General features: G+C 34.7%; 1 protein-coding gene across 2 annotated transcripts in view; it reads left to right on the forward strand.

The window, feature by feature from the left end:
- SOS1 (SOS Ras/Rac guanine nucleotide exchange factor 1) overlaps nucleotides 1-21682 on the forward strand; it is a 148580-nt gene that overhangs the window by 82912 nt on the left and 43986 nt on the right. For both annotated transcript variants that reach the window (XM_030857875.3, XM_030857876.3), the window contains exons 6-8: nucleotides 1624-1767; nucleotides 9802-9912; nucleotides 9987-10085. In XM_030857875.3, the coding sequence (XP_030713735.1) occupies nucleotides 1624-1767; nucleotides 9802-9912; nucleotides 9987-10085 (354 nt within the window). The remainder of the gene's footprint in view (nucleotides 1-1623; nucleotides 1768-9801; nucleotides 9913-9986; nucleotides 10086-21682) is intronic.

Consider the following 21682-nt stretch of genomic DNA (forward strand, 5'->3'; position numbering starts at 1 on the left):
AGTGGTAAAGAATAGGCAAAGATTTCTTAGGACACAAAAATCAAGAACCATAAAATTAAAAATTAATGAATTAGACTTCATTAAAATGAAAAAAACTTTTGCTCTTTGAAAAGCATTGTCAGAAAAATTAAAATGTAAGCCACAGATTGTAGGAACCTGTTTGAATTACATATATCTAACAAAGGGTTTGTATTCAGAATATATAAAGAACTTTTGCAGTTCTCAATAATAAGAAAAACAGCCTGATATTTTAGGTGGGCAAAAAATTTGAACACTTTATAAAAGAAGGTATGCCAGTGACCAAAAAGCACATCAAAAGATGCTCAACATTAATAGTCATAAGGAAAATGCAAATTAAGACCATAATGAGACACTACTACACACTCATTAGAAAAGCTAAAATTAAAAAGACTGACAATACTGAATGTTGAAAAGCATGTGGAGCAACTGCTTTTGGGAATGTAAAATTCCCACATTGCTTCTGAGAATGTAATCTGGTATAAATATTTAGGAAAAGAATTTGGTAATTTCATATAATATTAACCATAAGGTAGTCATACAACCTAGCAATTCCACTACAAAATCACAGTTGGGTAAAACATCCCTTCAAAGTTCAAAATAGACCAGTGGATTTTAATGTGCAAAATTTATATAGTTTCAGATTCTACGTTGCAACTAACCTTTAAGAAGCTACCATTTATTGACTTGTATAATACCATAAAAAGATATTCACTCCATATATATGAGATTTCCAGAATAGGCAAATCCATAGAGATAGAAAGTGGATTAGTAGTTGCCAGAGACTGGGGATGGGTGTGTCGGGGAAGAATGGAGAGGGCTACTACTGGATACAGCCTTTCTTTTTGAGGTGATGAAGATGTTCTAGAATTTGATGGTAGTGACGATTGAACAGGCTGTGAATATGTGAAAGTACACTTTAAAAGGGTGGATTTTATGGTATGTGACATATCTCAGTGAAGAAACTATGCAGAAAAAGAAAAGGGTATCCACAGTTATTTGAATAGACTCCTCCATTTTCCAACTACATGTCTTTGTAAAGCTAGATTTTCTTCATATGCTTTAACCAAAGCAACATATCACAACAGATTGAATGCAGAAATATACATGAAAAGCCAGCTATCGTCTATTAAACTAGGTGTTAGAGATTTGCAAAAATGTAAAACAGTGCCATTCTCCTCACTAAGATTTTTAGTTGTTCTAGAAAAATATAGTTACTTTTCATAAAAGAACTCTTTATTGTTATTTTTAAATGAATTAAATGTTTTATAATTTTCTTGGTTTTAATTTCTAATATAGTAAATGTTGATAGTAAATAATTTCTAATATAGTAAGCAAAAGCTCTTTGGAGTTTTCAGTAATTTTTAAGAGTGTGAAGGAGTCCTGAGAACCAAAAGTTTGAGAACCAGTGACCTAGAGAAATGTTTTTTGCAAACTGTACTTCATTGCCAAAGGAATTCTTTGTCTTTTACTTATATTTGTAAGTTGTTAAAATTTCTCACTGTATCTTCCATGTTAAATTTCATGATTATAAAATGACTTACTGGCTCAAAATTTGTTTTATTATACCACCTAACTGAATTCATGTGTTTTTCATCCCAACAGGATGTAGAAAATATATTTAGCCGTATAGTGGATATACATGAACTTAGTGTAAAGTTACTGGGCCATATAGAAGATACTGTAGAAATGACAGATGAAGGCAGTCCCCATCCATTAGTAGGAAGTTGCTTTGAAGACTTAGCAGAGGTAAGTAATTATACACCAAAAAAGTCTGCATCTAGAAGGCCCGACATTTGAATTAAAATTGGAATCTGAATTCTTGTTTCCAGCTAACATATACATTAACTGCTGACTACTCAACTATATTGCCTCTTCCTCAAAGGGTCATTGTCAGCATTTGTTTCCATTATCTCACGAAACTTAGAAAAAGTAGTTTCTCATCATTATAAAAAACAGATCCCACAGCTGACACTTAATTGGCTATCTTATCAATGAAGAGGCCACAGAACTTGGACCTGAGGTCAAACTACTTGTGTTCCAGTCTAAAATCTGCTACTTAGTAGTTGTATGTGTCCGTGGGCAATTTACTTCACATCTCTAAACCTCTCTAGCTATATTTGTAAAAGAAAGATAATAATAGGACTCAGGATTTTTTGAAAGTTAAATAACTTTCCTGAAATATTTAGCTAACCAGCTTCATACAGCTACTTAATATATGGTAACTGTGCATAATTATTTAGAATAGGAGGGATAAAGTGAACAGGGAAATCAAGTCCAGGACCTAGATGATTCAGATATCATAGGGGGAGAAAAATGATAACCTTCTCCTTGATATGTCAAGTGCTAAAATACTGAGTTAGCCCTTACAAGTTAGCATTGATAGTCATTCTGAAATTTCTAGCTCTTTGTTCTCATTTCGAAATCAACTATATCTTTTTTTTTTTTTGCGGTACGCGGGCCTCTCACTGTTGTGGCCTCTTCCGTTGCGGAGCACAGGCTCCGGACGCGCAGGCTTAGCGGCCATGGCTCACAGGCCCAGCCGCTCTGCGGCATGTGGGATCTTCCCGGACCGGGACACGAACCCGTGTACCCTGCATCGGCAGGCGGACTCTCAACCACTGCGCCACCAGGGGAGCCCTGAATATTTTTTTTATAAATTTGTTTATCTTATTTATTTTTGGCTGCTTCGGGTCTTCATTGCTGTGCACAGGCTTTCCTCTAGTTGCGGAGAGCGGGAGCTACTCTTCATTGCGGTGCACAGGCTTCTCATTGTGGTGGCTTCTCTTGTTGCAGAGCCAGGCTCTAGGTGCGTGGGCTTCAGTAGTTGTGGCACACAGGCTCAGTAGTTGTGGCTTGCAGGCTCTAGAGCACAGGCTCAGTAGTTGTGGTGCACAGGCTTAGTTGTTCTGCGGCATGTAGGATATTCCCGGACCAGGGCTCGAACCCGTGTCTCCTGCATTGGCAGGCAGATTCTTAACTGCTGTGCTCCCAGGGAGGCCCAAGCTACTGAATATTTTAAAAACCAAACTGTTTTTTTTCTTAATTTAAAAGGGAAGGTAAACTAAACTTCTCAGCACATAAAATGGGCTTGTATTCAGAAGATAAGAAAAACTAAACAACTGTAAACTCTCTTTAAAATTTAGAAAAATTTATAGATAATAACAAACTTTATTTGATTTTAAAACATTTAGGAAAATCACCAAAAGAATAGAAATACTACCTATATCTTACAATGTACAAGAACTGTAGGAACACTTTTTAATCTTTTCCACTGATAATAGGAAAGAATAATGAAGTAAAGAAAAAGTAAAGTAACCTCATTTAAAATGGCATAGTACAGTTGGCCTTCTGTATCACCAGATGTGGAACCCACAGATACAGAGGGCTGACTGTAATATGATTCAAATAAATCCAACTACATTATACTACTATGTTAGTAACTCAGTATATGTAAACTGATGAAACTCGCCTATTTAAAGAAAGTACTTATTTTTTATTTTTAAAAGTCCATTTCTTGCAGCTTGTAGAGACACACCCAAAACAGAACCACAGAAATATTTAAAATAAAGGGATTGGGCTTCCCTGGTGGCGCAGTGGTTGAGAGTCCGCCTGCCAATGCAGAGGATACGGGTTCGTGCCCTGGTCCAGGAAGATCCCACATCCCATGGAGCGGCTATGCCCATGAGCCATGGCCACTGAGCCTGCGCGTCTGGAGCCTGTGCTCTGCAACGGGAGAGGCCACAACGGTGAGAGGCCCGCATACTGCAAAAAATAAAATAAAATAAAGTAAAGGGATTGAAAAGTCAACATATGAAAACAAATAAAGGGAAGCTAGTATATAAATATCAATTGATATAATTAGGAAAAGTAAGCTTGGTGGGGAGGACATTAGAGAGGAACACTACCTAAATAGGAAAAGGGACAACGTCATGAAGATACAACAATCATGAATGTATGTGTACCTGATTATAAAGCCTCAAAATATAAGAAATAGAAACTGACAATTACGAGAAATGGAAAAAAATTTACTATCATGATAGGAAATTGTAGCACATCTCTATCACAAACAGAAAAAAGATTAAGGCTATAGAAGTTAAAATAAGAAAATGAACAGGTTTGATTATGTATATATGGATGATTCTAGATTCATTTCAAGATACCAGTTATATTTACAAAAAGTGGTTACAGTATTAGATAAAAAAGGAAGTCTCAAATATTACATAATAGCATATAAACCATCTTTTCTGACTATGAAATTAAATTAGAAATCACAATAAAAAGTTATTAAAATACTAGGAAGTCTTAAAAATGAATTTCTAAATATCTCATGGATTAAAGAGGCAGTGACAATGAAAATTACAAAATACTTGAAATTGAGCAAAAGTGAAAGTACTATATACAAAACCCTGTAAGATGCAACTAAAGCAATGCATAAAGAAAAACTTACAGTTTTAGACAAATATTTTAAAAAGTAGATATAACTAAAAATAAATGAGTAAAGGTTTCAATCCAAGAAACAGGAAAGATAATGTAAATTTGAGAGTTGATAATAATAGAAACAACATAAAGGAAGTAATAGAAGAACAGAATTAATGAACTAGAAAGCACACAACAGATAGAACAAAACCTCTAATAATGTTGATCAAGGGAGAAAAAAGGAAAAGCATAAATATTAAGAAGAAAAAGTTATAACTAACTACAGATTGCAACTTTTAAAATCATTCAGGAATGCTGAGATCCATTTGAAAATTTTTGAGAACTGGGATGGAGTGGTTAACTTTTTAAAAAATATAAAATAGGAAAATTGACTTAAGAAATAGATATCCTAAAAAAAAAATAGATATCCTAATTAACTTAAAAACCATTAAAAATTGAATAATCAAATCTATGTGTCAACAAATGACATGAGGCATACACTAAGTATTAGGAGTTTTACCAGTCTTCAAGAAACAGTTAACCTTACTCTTTTGAAAGTTGTCCACTGCTCCATTCAGTTTAGAAATAGTACCATAAGGTATTCAGAAGTAAACCCAATAAACATATGCAAGATTTTTGTTAAGAAAACCACAAAATAGATTCATAAGGAAGATAAAAAATAGGGACACAAAGGGCAACTCAATTTTTTAAGATTATATATCAATACATATATTATCAAAACTGGATAAGAGTAATACAAGAAAGAAATATGAACCACTCTCACATACTGACACAACTGGCAAAGAAAAGTAATCAGTTTATAATTAAATAAAAACTGTGGCCAGTATGATATATCTTAGGAAGTTTACTCTTAAGTGGTTTGAAATTTTTTAAAAGTTAATGTAATATTTCACATTAACATTAAAATCTCAACAAATAAGAAAAAGCATAGAAAAACATTCATTCAGGAATTTCTTTAAAATGTTGAGCAAAGTAGGAATAGAAGGGACCTTTCTTAATCTAATAAAGGATATCTATCAAAAACCTATAAAAGATATATTTAATGACTAAGCTGTAGGAGAATGCCACTCACTACTTCTTTTCAGCACTCTAATAGAGATACTAGCCAAAAGACAGAAAAAGAATAGAAAAGACAAAATTGTCCTATTTGTAGTCAACATAATTGTCTACACAGCAAATCCAAGAAAATATATATAGTGTTGTAACTATTAGGCAAGTTCAGTATAGTTGCTAGATAAAAGACCAACATAAAAATTGCTAGCATTACTATACTCAGTTCCAACCAAGTGAATGTATAATATTAAAGGAAAAAGGCTCCATTCTCTATAGTAACAAAACTATAAGGTATTCAGAAATAAACCCAATAAACATATATATGCAAGACTTTTGTTAAGAAAATCATAAAATAATGATATTCATAAGGAAAATCTGAAGAAATGGAAATAGCATGTTCATGGAAAGACTCAATATTGTATTGATGCAGTTGTCCCCGAATAATCTATAAATCAGCAAGCTGATCGTAAAATTCATGTGGAAGAATGAAGGGACAAAAATAACAATTTTGAGGAAGAACAAGTTGAGGGGACTTGTCCTATCAGATTTTAAGATTTATTACAAAGCCACAGTAAATACGATTTATTACAAAGCCACATTATTAGTTGTAGATATAGACAATTAGTGGAACAGAATAGAGCACCCTGAAAAAGAATACACATACACACGATATGTGACCGAGATTACATTTTAATCAGTAGAGAAATAACAAACTAATTAATAAATGATGCTGGGTCAAAACTGGTTTTCCATGTGGAAAGAAAATATTCCTTCCTTAGCTCACATCATACAGGAAAAACTCTCAGTAGTTTAAATAAAATCTAAAAATGAAAAGCAAAACTTTAGAAGTTCAGAAGAAAATACAGGAGAACATATTTATCACTTTGAAGTAGGAAGGGTTTCTTAACACATAGAAAGTACAAACCATAAAAGAAGAGATTAAAATTTTTAAACTTTTGTTCACACACAAAAAACCATAAAGTTACGAGAAGCACAAAAGAATGAAATTGAACTCCTTACCTCACACCATATATAAACATAAGTTCAAAATGGATCAGAGACTTAATATAAGAACTAAAATTATCAAACTCTTAGGAAAAGCATGGCTAAGTCTTCATGACCTTGACTTTGCAAAGGATTCTTAAATATTACACCAAAAGCATGAGTGAGAAAAGAAAAAAATACATAATTTAGACTTAAAATGTAAAACTTTCGTGCTTCAAAGAGTACCATCAAAAGTGAAAGGACAGCACACACAATGGGAGAAGATATTTGCAAATCATATGTCTCATAATATCTGATATATTCAGTGTATATAAAGAACTCTTACAAAAAAGACAAACAACTCAGTTTTTAAATGGTCAAAGGATTTGAATAGGAATTTCTCCAAAGAATATATAAAAATGGCCAACAAGCACATGAAAAGATGTTTAGCATCATTAGTCATAAGTAAAATGCAAATCAAAACCATTATGAAATACCACTTCACACTCACTAAGACGGCTAGAATTAAATTTTTAAAATGAAAGGAAAATACCAAGTGTTGGAGAGGATGTGGAGAAATTAGAACCTTCAAATTTTGCTGGTGGGAATGTAAATAAAATGGTACAATTGCTATGGAAAACAGTTCTTCAAAAAATTAAAGAATTACTGTATGATCCAGCAATTCCAAAAGGTTGCATACTGTGTAATTCCTTTTATATGACTTTCTTGAAATGAAAAAACTATTGAGATGCAGAATAGATCAGTGGTTGCTGGGGGCTAAAGAGGCTATGATGGGAAGGAGGAAGGTGTGGCTATAAAAGGGTGGCAACAAGAGCCATCCTTGTGGTGATGGAAATATTTTATACTTTACTACATCAATGTCAATGGCCAGGTTGTGATATTGCACTATATTGTACTATTCTAAGAGGTTACCACTGGGGAAAACTGGGTAGTGTGCAGACAGACAGAATCTTTCTGTATTATTTCTTACAACTACATGTGAATCTAAATTATCTCAGAGTAAAAAATTTACCTAAAAAAAGATATATTTATACAGTGGAATATTATACAGAGTTTGAAATAAATGAACTGTAAGGAACTATATGAATCATATTGGATAAATCATTAAAACAACTGAATATAAAAACCAAATTGCAGAAGAATTTATTGTTACTATGTACATTACAATATTTATATAAAATTTGAAAACATTGCCTTGTTTCTTGATACATATGTAATTATGATATAAAAATATACTTGGAAATAATCAAATTCAGGATAGTGATTTCCTCTGGGGATTAGCAGGAGAGGAAATTACCTTCTGAAAGGGAGCTCAGGAGGATCAATTACATCTCTACTGTTTTATTTCTTTAAAAAAAAAAAAACATGAAGTGTTATAAAATGTTGAGCTCTTTTTGAGCTAGATGGTGAATATGGTTGTTAAACTGTTTTCTGTACTTTTCTGTATGTTTAGAATAGTCTATATTTTTAACTGTTAATACACAGTTGTGTGTATCAATAATTAAATTTTTAAATGAATCTTATAAGTATTGCATTTAACCAGTAAACTGATCATAATATCATCTATTAATTTATACGAGGATGCTTAGAAGTGCTTGCCATTCTATAAATTTATCCTCAAGAATAAAACTATGTGATAAGAGCTTGGATTTCCAGTTAGTTGTCAATTTTTTTCTCTCTTGAAATTAGCTATTTTAGAATGATAATACTAGATACCATTTATTCACCGCTAAATATGTGCATACGCTATTGCAAGCACTTTGTGTGTATCTCATTTAATTCCTAAAACAACTCCTTGAAGTAGATATCATCTACATTTTCCAATGAGGAAGCTTGGCTTAGAGAGAGTAAATGTTGATAGTTTGTGAGAGGTCACACAGCTAGTAAGTAGTACAATAAGAAGTGGAACCTGAGTCTCTCTGATGCTAGAGTCATGCTTTTAAGCCACTACACTGTCTGTATAGTCTTTAATTTATATGTGTAATTGTCATAAAAATTCTATAATAAATTAGAGTTTATTGAAAGGGGAGGAGGACAAACATTATCTGCTCTATATAAGTTCATGAATTCAAGAGACCCAAGATAAAAGCATCCAATCACATTTTTATTCCTCTCTCCCATCCAGTCTATTCATAACCTGACTCCCTCCTGCTGTTATTGTTGAAAACCTACTATCCATTCCTGTAAGATCTGCAATGGACTGCAATTTCCATTGTTATATTATTACAGAAATTTTCAGTTGAGAAGACAGTTGAAGGAATTGAAATGGCTCAAGGAATTTAGGATGACTTGGAACTTTATATCCCATATTGCATTTCACAGAGAACAGAACTGGGGTCTTCTGATTTCTGATCTTGTGTTGTTATTATTGAATCTTTCTTAAAGAAAACAGTCTGAGAAACAACATAAAGGGTAATTTAAAAATAAACATTTGTTCTGTCATTCACTCCTAACTTCATTCTTCTGCAGTCCTCCACTAGATGTCCTCTTCCTCTTTCTAGAATTACCCTTCATAGAAATGAGCTCTTGCTAGAATCTATAACACCATCTTCATAATAGTTTGGGCTTTTTGGCTTTTTATTTTTACCTGGAATAGAGCACAGGATGGCGGAGAGTAGAAATCCTACCTCCTGATAAAATCACAATAACTACTCTTTTTTTCCTCAGGTATCAGCAAAACCAGTAGATTCTAACCTTTAGAATTGTTTAGTTTATTAATCATTGGTGATGGTAAAATTTTTGGGCAATTTGGATTAAATTTTTATTTAATTGTTTTGTGAAAAATGTGCCAATGAATTTTAGATGATATAAACAATTACCTCTGGCTTGCAGAATGTGTAAGTAAGTCTATGAACAAGAAATAACCGTGAGAAAATAAATGTCTGGCACCAATATTCTAAATGTTTATACTTTACCTGGTTGTGGATATCTATATTCTTTATTATTCAGGCTACACTTAGTTTTCCAGATCTAAAAATCCCCCCATTCTTTTGACTATGTTTGTTGATAATACTCTACTAGAACCCTTTCATGAGAGGTGTCATAACATATAAGAATCCCATTACTCATCAGAAAGAATTGATTTACTTTCTTAATTGAGAATATTAGGTTTATTCTGTTAAAATTAATAGCAATGTAATTTTGTTTAGAGGCTTTAAAAGAAATATATAATTGTGCAGGCATAGGTGTGCCCATAATTTAATCTTTTTGTGTTTATGGTGGTAGGTCATTTATACTTTACCTTGGAGAAAGATTATTTATGTTTTGCCTTCTTTATTTTCTAAGGAACTGGCATTTGATCCATATGAATCATATGCTCGAGATATTTTACGACCTGGTTTTCATGATCGTTTCCTTAGTCAGTTATCAAAGCCTGGAGCGGCACTCTATTTGCAGGTATAGTAGTTTTTAGATCAAGATATATGATGTCTGAAAAGTAAACTTAAAAATTAAATCACTTTGTTTTCTAGTCAATAGGCGAAGGTTTCAAAGAAGCTGTTCAGTATGTTTTACCCAGGCTACTTCTAGCCCCTGTTTACCACTGTCTACATTACTTTGAACTTCTGAAGGTAAGAAAACTTCCTTCTACTTATAAAATATTCAAGTGTGTTACAGTTTTTTACCAGTTCATTTGTGTGTGAATCATTATGTGAGCGCTCATGAACATGTCTGTATCTATTTTCTTTTTCTAGTTAAGAAGCAAATGTAAATGAATCTACAGAAGAGTGGCATATTTTCTCCAGTTTCAATAGGGAATTTTAAAGCAATCATCAGATACTTTTATCTTGTGCCCTTACTTTTTGTTTACATGGTCGAATGTTTGGAAACAACCTTGTATTTATGCATCCAAGTCTCCGTTTTGGGACCTCAGCAGATTCAGATTCCTTAGATAAGGAACCAGTGTGGGGATAATGCCAAAGTAATGGAGAAGATTAATCACCTAATTTTCGTAGCTTAAGTTTGCAACTGTGTCTGTAGAACTGCTTACTATTACTCTAGAAGCAGTGAACTATAGTAATCCTAGTAAAAAATTCCCATTTGATTAAAATACTCAATTTAAAAAGCACCAAAAAGAAAAGGTTGTGCTTTTTTCCCTCTTTTCCTATTATGCACTGAAATTAACTAGGGAAAAGGGAACCTTAGTCTGTATAAATTATAATTCAGTAGTATAGCTCCAGGTGATATAAATATCTTATGTATCTAATGATGTCTGCTTTGGATTATGGATAATATGTCCTAAAAAAACATCAAATTTTTTTCAAAAATTTTAAATAATGAGATAATAAAGATATTCTATTTAATGAACTAACCCCACAAATACAAAATAAGACATGCATTAATACTATTATTATTTCTTTAGTTTTTAAAAGAATGTTTTATTAAAGAAAAATTCTATTATCATGATTTTGTTATGAAGCATGTATTATTAGAAATCAGATTTATAGTTTGCAGGGGTACATGAAGGCTCTCTATAATGAATCAATGAATGAATAGAAAGCCTGAATTTAGTAAACTGGAGGAACTCAGATTCTTACATTTTCCTTCCATTTTCCCAGGTCTCTCTACATTGTAGTAATTTGGAGTTCAGTTAGATTTGTTGAGTAGGAATGTTTGAAGTAGGAAAGGACTAAGGAAGTTAAAGGACTTGATCACCAGGCAGAATTATGGAGCTCTTAGCTCTCTGTTCTGGGATGCAAACGGAATACCATTTATCGTCTGCAGTAATATAGGATGATTATTTTAAGAGGATAATCAAGAGGAAGCATTTGGTGTGTAAAATCATTCTTTATAAAAATTCATTATGACAAATCATAACCTCAGAATGGGACATTTGCAAACAAGTTTATTATATAGATCCCTTCCTCATAATGGAATCTGTAATAATGAGATTTTTACCTGAGACTACAATGAAATTCTGATGGATTAAAGGCCATATGAAACCTTGAAGCAGTCATTAATTAATAAGTAAGAACAAGAAGCTTTGATGAAGTTTCAGAAGGCTATAAAACCTAACCATCTTAATAGTATAAGAGAAATTAATTATTTACTCCCCCAAGTATAGGCAATTAAATTTTTTAAAATTATAAGTTATGGTAATAAAACTTTTTTAAATTAAATTAATTTATTTATTTTTGGCTGTGTTAGGTCTTCATTGCTGTGCACAGGCTTTCTCTAGTTGTGGCGAGTGGGGGCTACTCTTTGTTGCCGTGTGCAGGCTTCTCATTGCGGTGGCTCCTCTTGTTCAGAGCATGGGTTCTAGGTGCATGGGCTTCAGTAGTTGCAGCACGTGGGCTCAGTAGTTGTGTCTCATGGGCTCTAGAGCACAGGCTCAGTAGTTGTGGCACTCGAGCTTAGTTGCTCCACGGCATGTGGGATCTTCCCAGACCAGGGCTCGAACCCATGTCCCCTGCATTGGCAGGCGGATTCTTAACTACTGCACCACCAGCAAAGTCCCCCAAATTTTTATTTTATAATTGCGTCAATCAGCAATTTAAAAGATTTCTACTGGTAAGCACATGTATTCCTAGTTCATATTACTGCCTAAATTTCATTGCAAAATTAAACAGTATATTGAACAGGAAACTTTGCCCAATTAATTCTACAAATTGTCATCCCTCCTTTTTATTCTGCATTCCCTCAGCACTAATGTACTGTTTGTGTTTATTACTTTTAATTTGTATTTGTTGGTATGTTGCTTAAATAGTTTTATTGAGCAGTATTTCAAAGTGTATTCTATAGAATGCTAGTCCCATAAGATACTCTAAATCAAAAGTTTGGGGGAAGGAATTCCCTGGCGGTCCAATGGTTAGGACTTCATGCTCTCACTGCCGAGGGCCTGGCTTCAGTCCCTGGCCGGGGAACTAAGATCCCACAAGCCATGCAGTGCAGCCAAAAAGAAAAATATGTTTGGGAGAAATGTTCAGTGGTCAGATACGTTTGGGGAACACTGTATCCTTAATTATACTCCTAGAAATTTTCAGTGTACATTAGAATATTAAAGTCTTTGTGAAATTGTGCAATAAAGCAATCTAAAGCAATTAATTCCCAAATTAATTAAACCATGGAACTCTTTGAAACTATAATGTATTTCTGGAGGTTACTTTGGGAACCTATCATAGAATTCCTCCATCAGAAGAACTGAAGGACCTTCTAACACTTAATGGTCTAAGATTTTTTCCAGTAACGTGATTCTCACTAACTCTAAATTTTTTTCTTCTGGATATTGTCATAACTTCAAGTGCCAGTGTGGACTAGGTGATTCTGGACTCAACAGTGATTAAATAAAATCAGCTCAGTGGGAAGCAGCAAAATGCTAAGACGTGAATAACAATTGGAAACTAACCATAATTTATCTATGGTATGGAGTGGCTTTTGAAAGACTAGATAGGACCCTGATTTTTTTTTTCTGACTCTAGCCTGGTAGCCTACTAGCTGAGTAGCCTGTAACAAGTCACCTCACCTTTTGAGCTCTGGTTTTCTTATCTGTGAAATGCTCTTATCTCACTGGGTTTTTCTGTCAACCAAGAGAACGTATGTAAAAGTACTTCATATGCAGTAAAAAATATAAATACTGAGTATTGTCATTACTAGAAAATTTTCTTCTTGTCTTGCAGATATCTTAAACTAACATTTTACTACCTTCATCTTTCACCACTTCCCCACTTCTCCTGCCTGCCCAAATTTGTATTCCATTTCTTTGTTGATCAGCTCAGATCCCTTCACCAGAAGCCTCAGTACCATCTTTGATTCTTCTTAGTCCCTTATTAGCAGAGCATCATGATTTGATTCCAGAAATGATTCTGGAATCCAGTCTATTCTCCCATTCCACTGACACTGCCTTAGTCCAGACCCTCAGTATGTCTCTCCTGGGTTACTGTAGCGGTTTCCTATATGGTCTTTGTGTCTCATGGAACTCCCAGTTTGAAAAGTGCAGTTGGTGTCCTGTGAAGTGGGACACAAAGTCTAAATTCTTTAGCCTCTCTCCAGCCTCATCTCTCAATACTTGATGTTACTTTCCTTATGCTTTAGCAATAAAAAATTTCCGAGCAGCTCTGGATATGTCAAATCTGTTCAGGATTCCATATCTTTCTTTTTTTCTATTTTCCTGGAATTTTGCTTCTATTTCTACCTTCCCATTTCATCTGAAAAATTCCTGCTTGTCAAAGAGTTTGTTCAAATGTTGGTTCTCCATCAAGTTTCCCTTGGTTTCCTAGGCTGATCCTTTGCCTAAGCTCCTTTATTCTCTTCATATCTCTTTATAGAACATGTCCCATTTTTACTGTCTACCTTGTCATTAGACTGTATACTCCGTAAAGAATGGAACTGAGCCCTATGTATCTTTGAATTCTCATGCCTCGTAGTGTTTGGCACTTAGACATTCCATAAATGCTTGTTAAAAAATGAATCGCGGCCTTCCCTGGTGGCGCAGTGGTTGAGAGTCCGCCTGCCGATGCAGAGGACGTGGGTTCGTGCCCCGGTCTGGGAGGATCCCACATGCCGCGGAGCGGCTGGGCCTGTGAGCCATGGCCGCTGAGCCTGTGCGTCTGGAGCCTGTGCTCCACAACGGGAGAGGTCACAACAGCGAGAGGCCCGCGTAACGCAAAAAAAAAAAAAAAAAAAAGAATCGCAAAAGTAAAGTAAGTTTTCCTTACAATTCTTATAAATGTTTTATATTTGTAGGAATAGTTTAACTGTAAATATAATTACATATATGTATATAATTACATATATATTGCATATATATACATAATATGTATATAATTACATTTACTTTGGAAACTTAGAATGCCTTCAACTTTATAAATTTAGAAAATAAAAGTTTAGTTATTAATAGTATGACTTTAATGCCACTGAAACTGGAAAAAAGAAATACTTCCCCCCCCTTCCCCTGCCCCCCACCAGCAAGTTAGTTTGCAGTCAAGTCTTTGGAACCTTTGATTAATTTTTTTCACATTAAAGTTAATTTTTATGAAGTTAAAAAAAAAAACAAAAAAACTTCCTTTGTGTCCTTTTGAAAACCTCATTGTTCCAGTAATTTGATTTTCCTATGTGAAGTTTAATTTGCTTTATTAAACCAATTTAGAGTTGTTTCTTGGGGCTAAGTAAATATGTTGACCAGTATTTTGAAGGTTACCAAATCAGTACATTGTTCAGTTCATCAAAAATGTTAACTTTTTCTTTGTTCTTTAGATATATTATTTTATCCTCTTATGGTATACTCAGACAAATGTTAGAAAAAAATCATCCAGGGTGATTTTGAGCCAATCAGTTCCCTAGAAAATTACCTGTTCTCTTTCCAATATTCTGGGTACATATAACCTAGGGGAAAGTAAGTCTCCCTCAATTTAAAAAATCAGGTTCAAATCTATATTGTTATTTGTGCATTAGTGTGTTAGTTTCCGAGGGCTGCTAGAGCAAAGCACCACAGACTGAATGGCTTAAAAACAACAGAAATTTATTCTTTCACAGTTCTGGAGACAAAAAGTCCAAAATTAGGGTGTTGGCAGGGCCATACTCTTTATAAAAAAGTCTCTAGGGAAGAACCCTTACTGCCTTTTCTTGGCCTTTGGTGTATCCCAGCAATCCTTGACATCCCTTGGCTTATAAATGCCTTCACTTCAATCTTTGCCTCCATCTTCACATCACTTTCTTCATATCTTCACATTCTTCTCTGTTACCTTTGCATCCAAATCTCTTTCCTTTCTTGTAAAATGCCAAGTCAGTGGATGTAGGACCCACCCTAATCCAATGTGACCTCATCTCAACTTGATTATATCTGCAAAGACCCAATGTTCTTTTCTTTTTTAATTTATTTAATTTATTTTTGGCTGCGTTGGATCTTCGTTGCTGCGCACGGGCTTTCTCCAGTTGCGGCGAGTGGGGGCTACTCTTTGTTGTGGTGCGCGGACTTCTCATTGTGGTGGCTTCTCTTGTTGCGGAGCACGGGCTCTAGGCACTCTAGGCACATGGGCTTCAGTAGTTGTGGCTCGCGGGCTCAGTAGTCGGGCTCAGTAGTTGTGGCTCGCGGGCTCTAGAGCACAGGCTCAGTAGCTGTGGTGCATGGGCTTAGGTGCTCCGCGGCATGTGGGATCCTCCCGGACCAGGGCTCAAACCTGTGTCCCCTGCATTGGCAGGCAGACTCTTAACCACTGCACCACCAGGGAAACCCAAGACCCAATTTTCAAATAAGATTATGTTCACAGGTACCATGTGTAGAACTTTTGGGGGGAACACAACTCAACCCATTACAGTTAGTTTTTGGTATACTATAAAAATTAAATTCATTTTTGTTTTTCTGATTCTCCAGTGTATATTGGCTTTCTTAAACCCATAAAAATATATTTTTTTGCATGGGCCAATTAATCATTTCCTCCTGATCTTAGATTTTAACATTTAATTTCAGTCCAGCAAAAATCTAATGAAAAGCCAACAATTGCAGTATTTTTCAAATAGATGGATTATAAGCAGCTAAAAACTCATGGGAATTCAAAATTACTAACAATCTTCTGAATAAGACTAAATGTACATAACTGAGGTTGGGGTTATCATGTATGCTTTCCCTTAAATGAAAAAATAATAGAAAATTTAACACTTAAAACCTCCATACCTGTCTTAGGTTTCATTGATAATAAAAAGTACAAGATTAGGAAAATAATTGAGAGAAACATGTCCAGGTTTAATTTTAACACATCACAATAACCCTCAGTTTTTAGGTAAGATTATTAAATTAAGAACCAATGGAATAGTAATGGAATAGTAAATATTTTAGTGGATGTTAATTCGTTATAACAGTGCAGTGCTTGTCTTGATCACAAGCTTTACTTTAGAAAATAAGAGACACTAAAGACTTTAATCTGAATGTTCACATGGTTAGACACTTGCTATATGTTAAAATTTAACATTAAATTTTCTAATATTCCTAGATTTTTGTGTACTGACTGACTCGAAGAATAGTCCTTAACATTTCCCCTTAGCATCATAAATATTGCCAAAATTGTAGCCCCAAATGCTTAAGTACAGAACTGTGGGAAAGGGTTACAGATAAGAACTTAGAACTGAATGGTGCAGTGAGTGGGAAACTTAGGCTCAAGAACTGAGAAATGTTAAAAGTAGGAGACATTTTTCCTCCCAGAGTAGTTTTTTTTTTTCAGTATATAAAACAAATTGGAAAAGGCAAACATAAATTGTGCTACATCATTCACTTTAAACACCCACTAATGGCCTTCACATAGTGCACCAGAAACTCTTGTAAAGAAATATGCTCTGCAGACCCCTACTACAGGTATCTTGTATGCATCTGTTAATGGCTTTGGTTTGTTGCTTTTTCAGTTTGGGAGCTGGACAAGTATCAGACATCTTCTACTCTAGATAATGTTTTATCTACTTTTTTCATGTTCTGCATCTGGTTTAATTGCTGTATGCTTCAGACCATTTTTTTATACTGCCCATGAGCTGATGCTTAATACCAGCAATAAGAGGAGATTTAGAAAACATAGCTTCTCTCTGAGTATCATAAAAATAAGTCCAGAAGAGGTCTGTCTAGCTTCCATTCCTTTGAACTAGCTTTCTAAATTTAGAAATTCTTTTCCAGAAACCATGGGCTCAAAGCAGTGAGCTAAGTAGTATCATATCTGACCACAGATGTTGAATGCCTAAAGTTAAACACAGAATAGTATAATTCAGGAGCCATTATAAACGAATAGCTGACTAATATATTACTCCAGCGTTAAAATTTTAAATCAACTAAAGTGCTTTGAGGAACATTGATAGTTTTGGTGATTTTTTTTCTCTGATAAGAAAAGAGAGATGGTTTTGAAAGGTATTTTATTCCATAAATGAGATTATCCTAACATTTTTTTAGGGTTGATTTCCTGTTTAAAGTTTCAAACTCATTTCACCTTTCAGATTTTAACTTGCTTTTACATTACTGCATTTTCTGCCATTTTTCTCTCATTTCCTCTTTCTGGAACTCCAATTACATGTATGTAGAACTACTTTATGTTGTCCCACAGATCTCTGAGACTGTTCATTTTTCTTAAATCTTTGTTCTTCAGAGTGGTAATTTCTATTGATCTGTCAATAGAATTGTTAGTTACTATACTTACTCTAGAATTTCCATTTAGATTTTGTTTTATAGTTTCCAGAGACTCCCTATCTGTCCACTCAGTAAGACCATGTTTTCCTTTGATTTTTTGAATATGATCACAAAAGCTACTTTGAAGTCTTCCTAAACCCCCCATCTGGGCCGCTTGGAGTCAGTTTCTATTAACTGGGTTTTTTCCCTCGAATATGGGTCACATTTTCCCAGTTTTTTTGCTAGTTAACAACTCTGGATTCTGTTATGTTGAGGATTTCTGGGGTTCCCTTTGTGGGTTTTGGTTTTCGTTTTGTTTTGGATTGTTGGGTTTTTATTCTAGTAGTAGACAGTTAACTTTTCTGGACTCAACTGCAAATTTGTCTCTTCTGTGTTGTGCAGCAGCTAATATCTTTGTATCACTTTTTAGGATTTCCATACGCTGCTTTTTTAGCTTGACTCTTTACTGTCTTCCTTACACATGTATGATTTGACAGACTAAATGTTTGGGCAGAGATAGTGTTCAAATTTGGGGGCACAGTATCTGGTTCCCTTACACCTGGAGATTCCCCCTTAATTTCCAGCCACTCTGCCAGCCTCAGACTCTATTCCCTGGCACCTTAAACCAGTAAGTCTTCAGCTTTCTGCTCTCTGAGCTATGTACAGTTGGGGAATAAGCTCAGTTTAAGAAAAGCAGAACCTATCCATTATAGCTCTGTCTTTCAATAGAGATTCCTCTTTGGTCTCTGCCTACTTTTTTTCTAGACTCCCTGGGGTCTTTTCATGCATGCAGAGTTTAGGAGTCAACCAGGCGTTTAGGTAGAGTTTATTCTCAGATTTTGTGTCTCAACCCTTCTGCAATTCATTCACTTCCAGATTTCCCCCTTCAGTTTCCTTTTAAATTCTGCTCTCTTTCATCTCTAGTGTGTGAAGCTCCTCTTCTCCTCTGCTTCTTCCTCACTGTCATCATGGGAGGTTGGAGAAAGCCCTAATCCCACAAGTGTACACTTTCTAGTTGCAGCTTTTCAAGAGCAATAGTATTTCTGGCTTATGCTTTCTTTCAGATTTTTTCCAGTGCCTATAAATATTTTTAATCTCTTGTTTAGATTGAATAATTGTTATCTACAGAGGGTTTTCAAGACTTCTTCACTTCACCACCATTACTGGAAGTTCTTGCATTTTTATAGCTCTTTTTTTTTTTTTATTATTTTAGCGGTACTCGGGGCCTCTCACTGCCGCGGCCCCTCCCGTTGCGGAGCACAGGCTCCGGACACACAGGCCCAGGGGCCATGGCCCACGGGCCCAGCCGCTCCGAGGCATGTGGGATCCTCCTGGACCGGGGCACAAACCCGTGTCCACTGCACCACCAGGGAAGCCCTATAGCTCTTCTTCAGTATTTGTTAAGGCTTTGCTGTCTGTAACAATAGGAAGGGGGTACAGTGAAGGGCTGCAACTCATATTCCACAAGTAGGCAAGAGAGCTGCTAATGTTAGAAAATGTATTCTAATAGATTTAAAGATATGAGTAGCTGGATCCTGTTTAAAATACAGTTTGAATATTGGGCATGTTTAAAAATCGGTTGCATTGATTATTTTTTTAATTGCTTTATTTGTTCTTAGATCATCCTTTATCTTTTTCCTCACCTAGATGACATGCTTGAGCTTAAAATATTCCCATACAGAAACAGTACACAAATTTAATCCAATTAGCAGGAACTCTAAAAACGTTTTACAATTATCTAGGGTTGTTACAATCTGAAAACATAATAGTGATACTTAGAAACATAGTTCCCTGTTTTACTTTTTTTGCTGTTGTGTTATGACTTCTTCATCAAATAAACATTGTGGTATTCAATTTTTTTTCCGCTTTTTTAGCTGGAAATTCACCAAACTCTCTCCTTTTCTTTAAAAAGCTAAAAATAAATTTGGCCTTACTGTAAATAAGTGATTCTAAGTCACAATGAAAGGAGCTTGGTAACGTTATTCACCAGAATTTTGGCCTTCCAGTTATAGCGCAGTTTCTTTCTTCTTTTTTTAAGGTGTAAGATCTTTTATTTCATTAAGTGCTTCTCTATTTTAAAAAGTTTTCAGGGACTTCCCTGGTGGTCCAGTGGTTAAGACTTTGCCTTCCACTGCAGGGGGTGCAGGTTCGATCCCAGTCAGGGAGCTAAGATCCCACATGCCTCGCAGCCAAAAAAACAAAACAAAACAGAAGCAATACTATAACAAATTCAATAAAGACTTTAAAAAATGGTCCATATTTTTAAAAATCTTAAAAAAATAAAAGTTTTCAGAATTTCTAATACTCTAATATTTAACTGGTAATAGATAATAGTAAATAATACTTTTATCATTATCTGTCTCTATCATTGTTTTTTTTCATAAATTTATTTATTTATTATTTTATTTTTGGCTGCATTGGGTCTTCGTTGCCGTGTGTGGGCTTTCTCTATTTGCGGCGAGCGGGGGCTACTCTTCATTGCGGTGCACGGGCTTCTCACTGCGGTGGCTACTCTTGTTGCGGAGTACGGGCTCTAGGCGCACGGGCTTCAGTAGTTGTGGCGCGCAGGCTCAGTAGTTGTGGCTTGTGGGATATTCCCAGACCAGGGCTCAAACCCATGTCCCCTGCATTGGCAGGCAGATTCTTAACCACTGCACCACCAGGGAAGCCCCTGTCTCTATCATTCTTTTGATCATATATACTGAAAAACTTTTTCATAGACAGTTTTAATTCCTATTATATATATTTAAATGTTTATATTAATTGCAATTTTCCACCTGTCTGGATAGCAAAGAAAGACAAAAGAGATTAAATCCAATTTAGCAAAATCTTAAAAACTGCCAAATATGGATGAAGTATATGAGTATTCATCATTTTATTCTCTCTACTTTTAAGTATTTTGTCAATTTTTATAATAAAAATTATAAATACCCATTTTAATTAATTTAAGAAACCCAAATAAAACTATATAAAATAACTATAAACTTCAGCTAGTATTAAAAAAAATTTTTTTTAATTACAAACTTTAAACTCACTGAATCAACAGTCAGTATTTTTTGTTTTCCCTTCTCTTGGTCAAATATTTTTAAAATTAATATTTGAAATCTCAATAGATAAAGTATGATGCCATTTACTTTTTAAAACCATAAAATCTTGTCATATGATTTCTTTGGTAATTGCACATTTCAGACTAGAAATTGAACTTACCATCAGTCTGATTGCTAAAACCATTAAAAGCCCATTTTAAGAGAGAAGATAGGTACAGTATACAGAAAGTTGAAGAGCAGATATTTAGCTAAAAGAATTAAATTATTACTTTTTTTTAAAAAACAGCTTTATTGAGATATAATTTACATGCCGCAGTGTTCTCTATTAAAATATGCTTTGTTTGTTTGTTTGTTTTCAAATTATTTCCGCTCCCAAGTACCTGTAGGGGAGAAAGTTTTTTCCTCAACCCTCTTAGAGTCTCTGGCTGGGTCTGAAAAGGAAACTGACAAAAATTAACAGGAGAAAAGCATACAGATTTATTTAATGTAAGTTATATATGACACGGGAACCTTGGTATATTGAGTATTTTAAACTGAAGGAACTTGACAAAACAGAACCAGGGAGGTCACTGACCTTCTCCCTCCCTCCTGCTGTTCTCAAACTCCTTCAACTTAAAATATTCAGTATGCCAAGGTGCCAAATTGGGGAGTAGTGTGTCCTGAACCCTATCACACCCTTCTCCCCCACTCCCGTCTTATCATTTACTCATGAAGTTTATCTAGAAAAGCAGTGACCCCTTTGCTATCAGGTAAGAAACCTGTCACACCCAAGGTTACTTTTAGCAGCATGAAGAAAATCAGGAATTTTGCTGGTCTCAATAGGATTAAAGAGATTCAATGAAGAGAGGGGTATGAAAAAGGAAATGGGGAAATGTAGACTGTTTATTGTCCAACTATCTTTTGAACTACTCTGCTTCTTTATTGTGTAAACAAACCAAGTTCACTTTCTTGAAAACTCCTTATCTTTCCCAGCAAAACTATTCTTTCTGCACTCATTCACTCAGTGAAGTGGTCCTACTATCCATCTGGTTACTCAGAATAGAAA

The sequence above is a fragment of the Globicephala melas genome, chromosome 12, assembly GCF_963455315.2.
Source record: "Globicephala melas chromosome 12, mGloMel1.2, whole genome shotgun sequence".
Lineage (NCBI taxonomy): Eukaryota > Metazoa > Chordata > Mammalia > Artiodactyla > Delphinidae > Globicephala > Globicephala melas.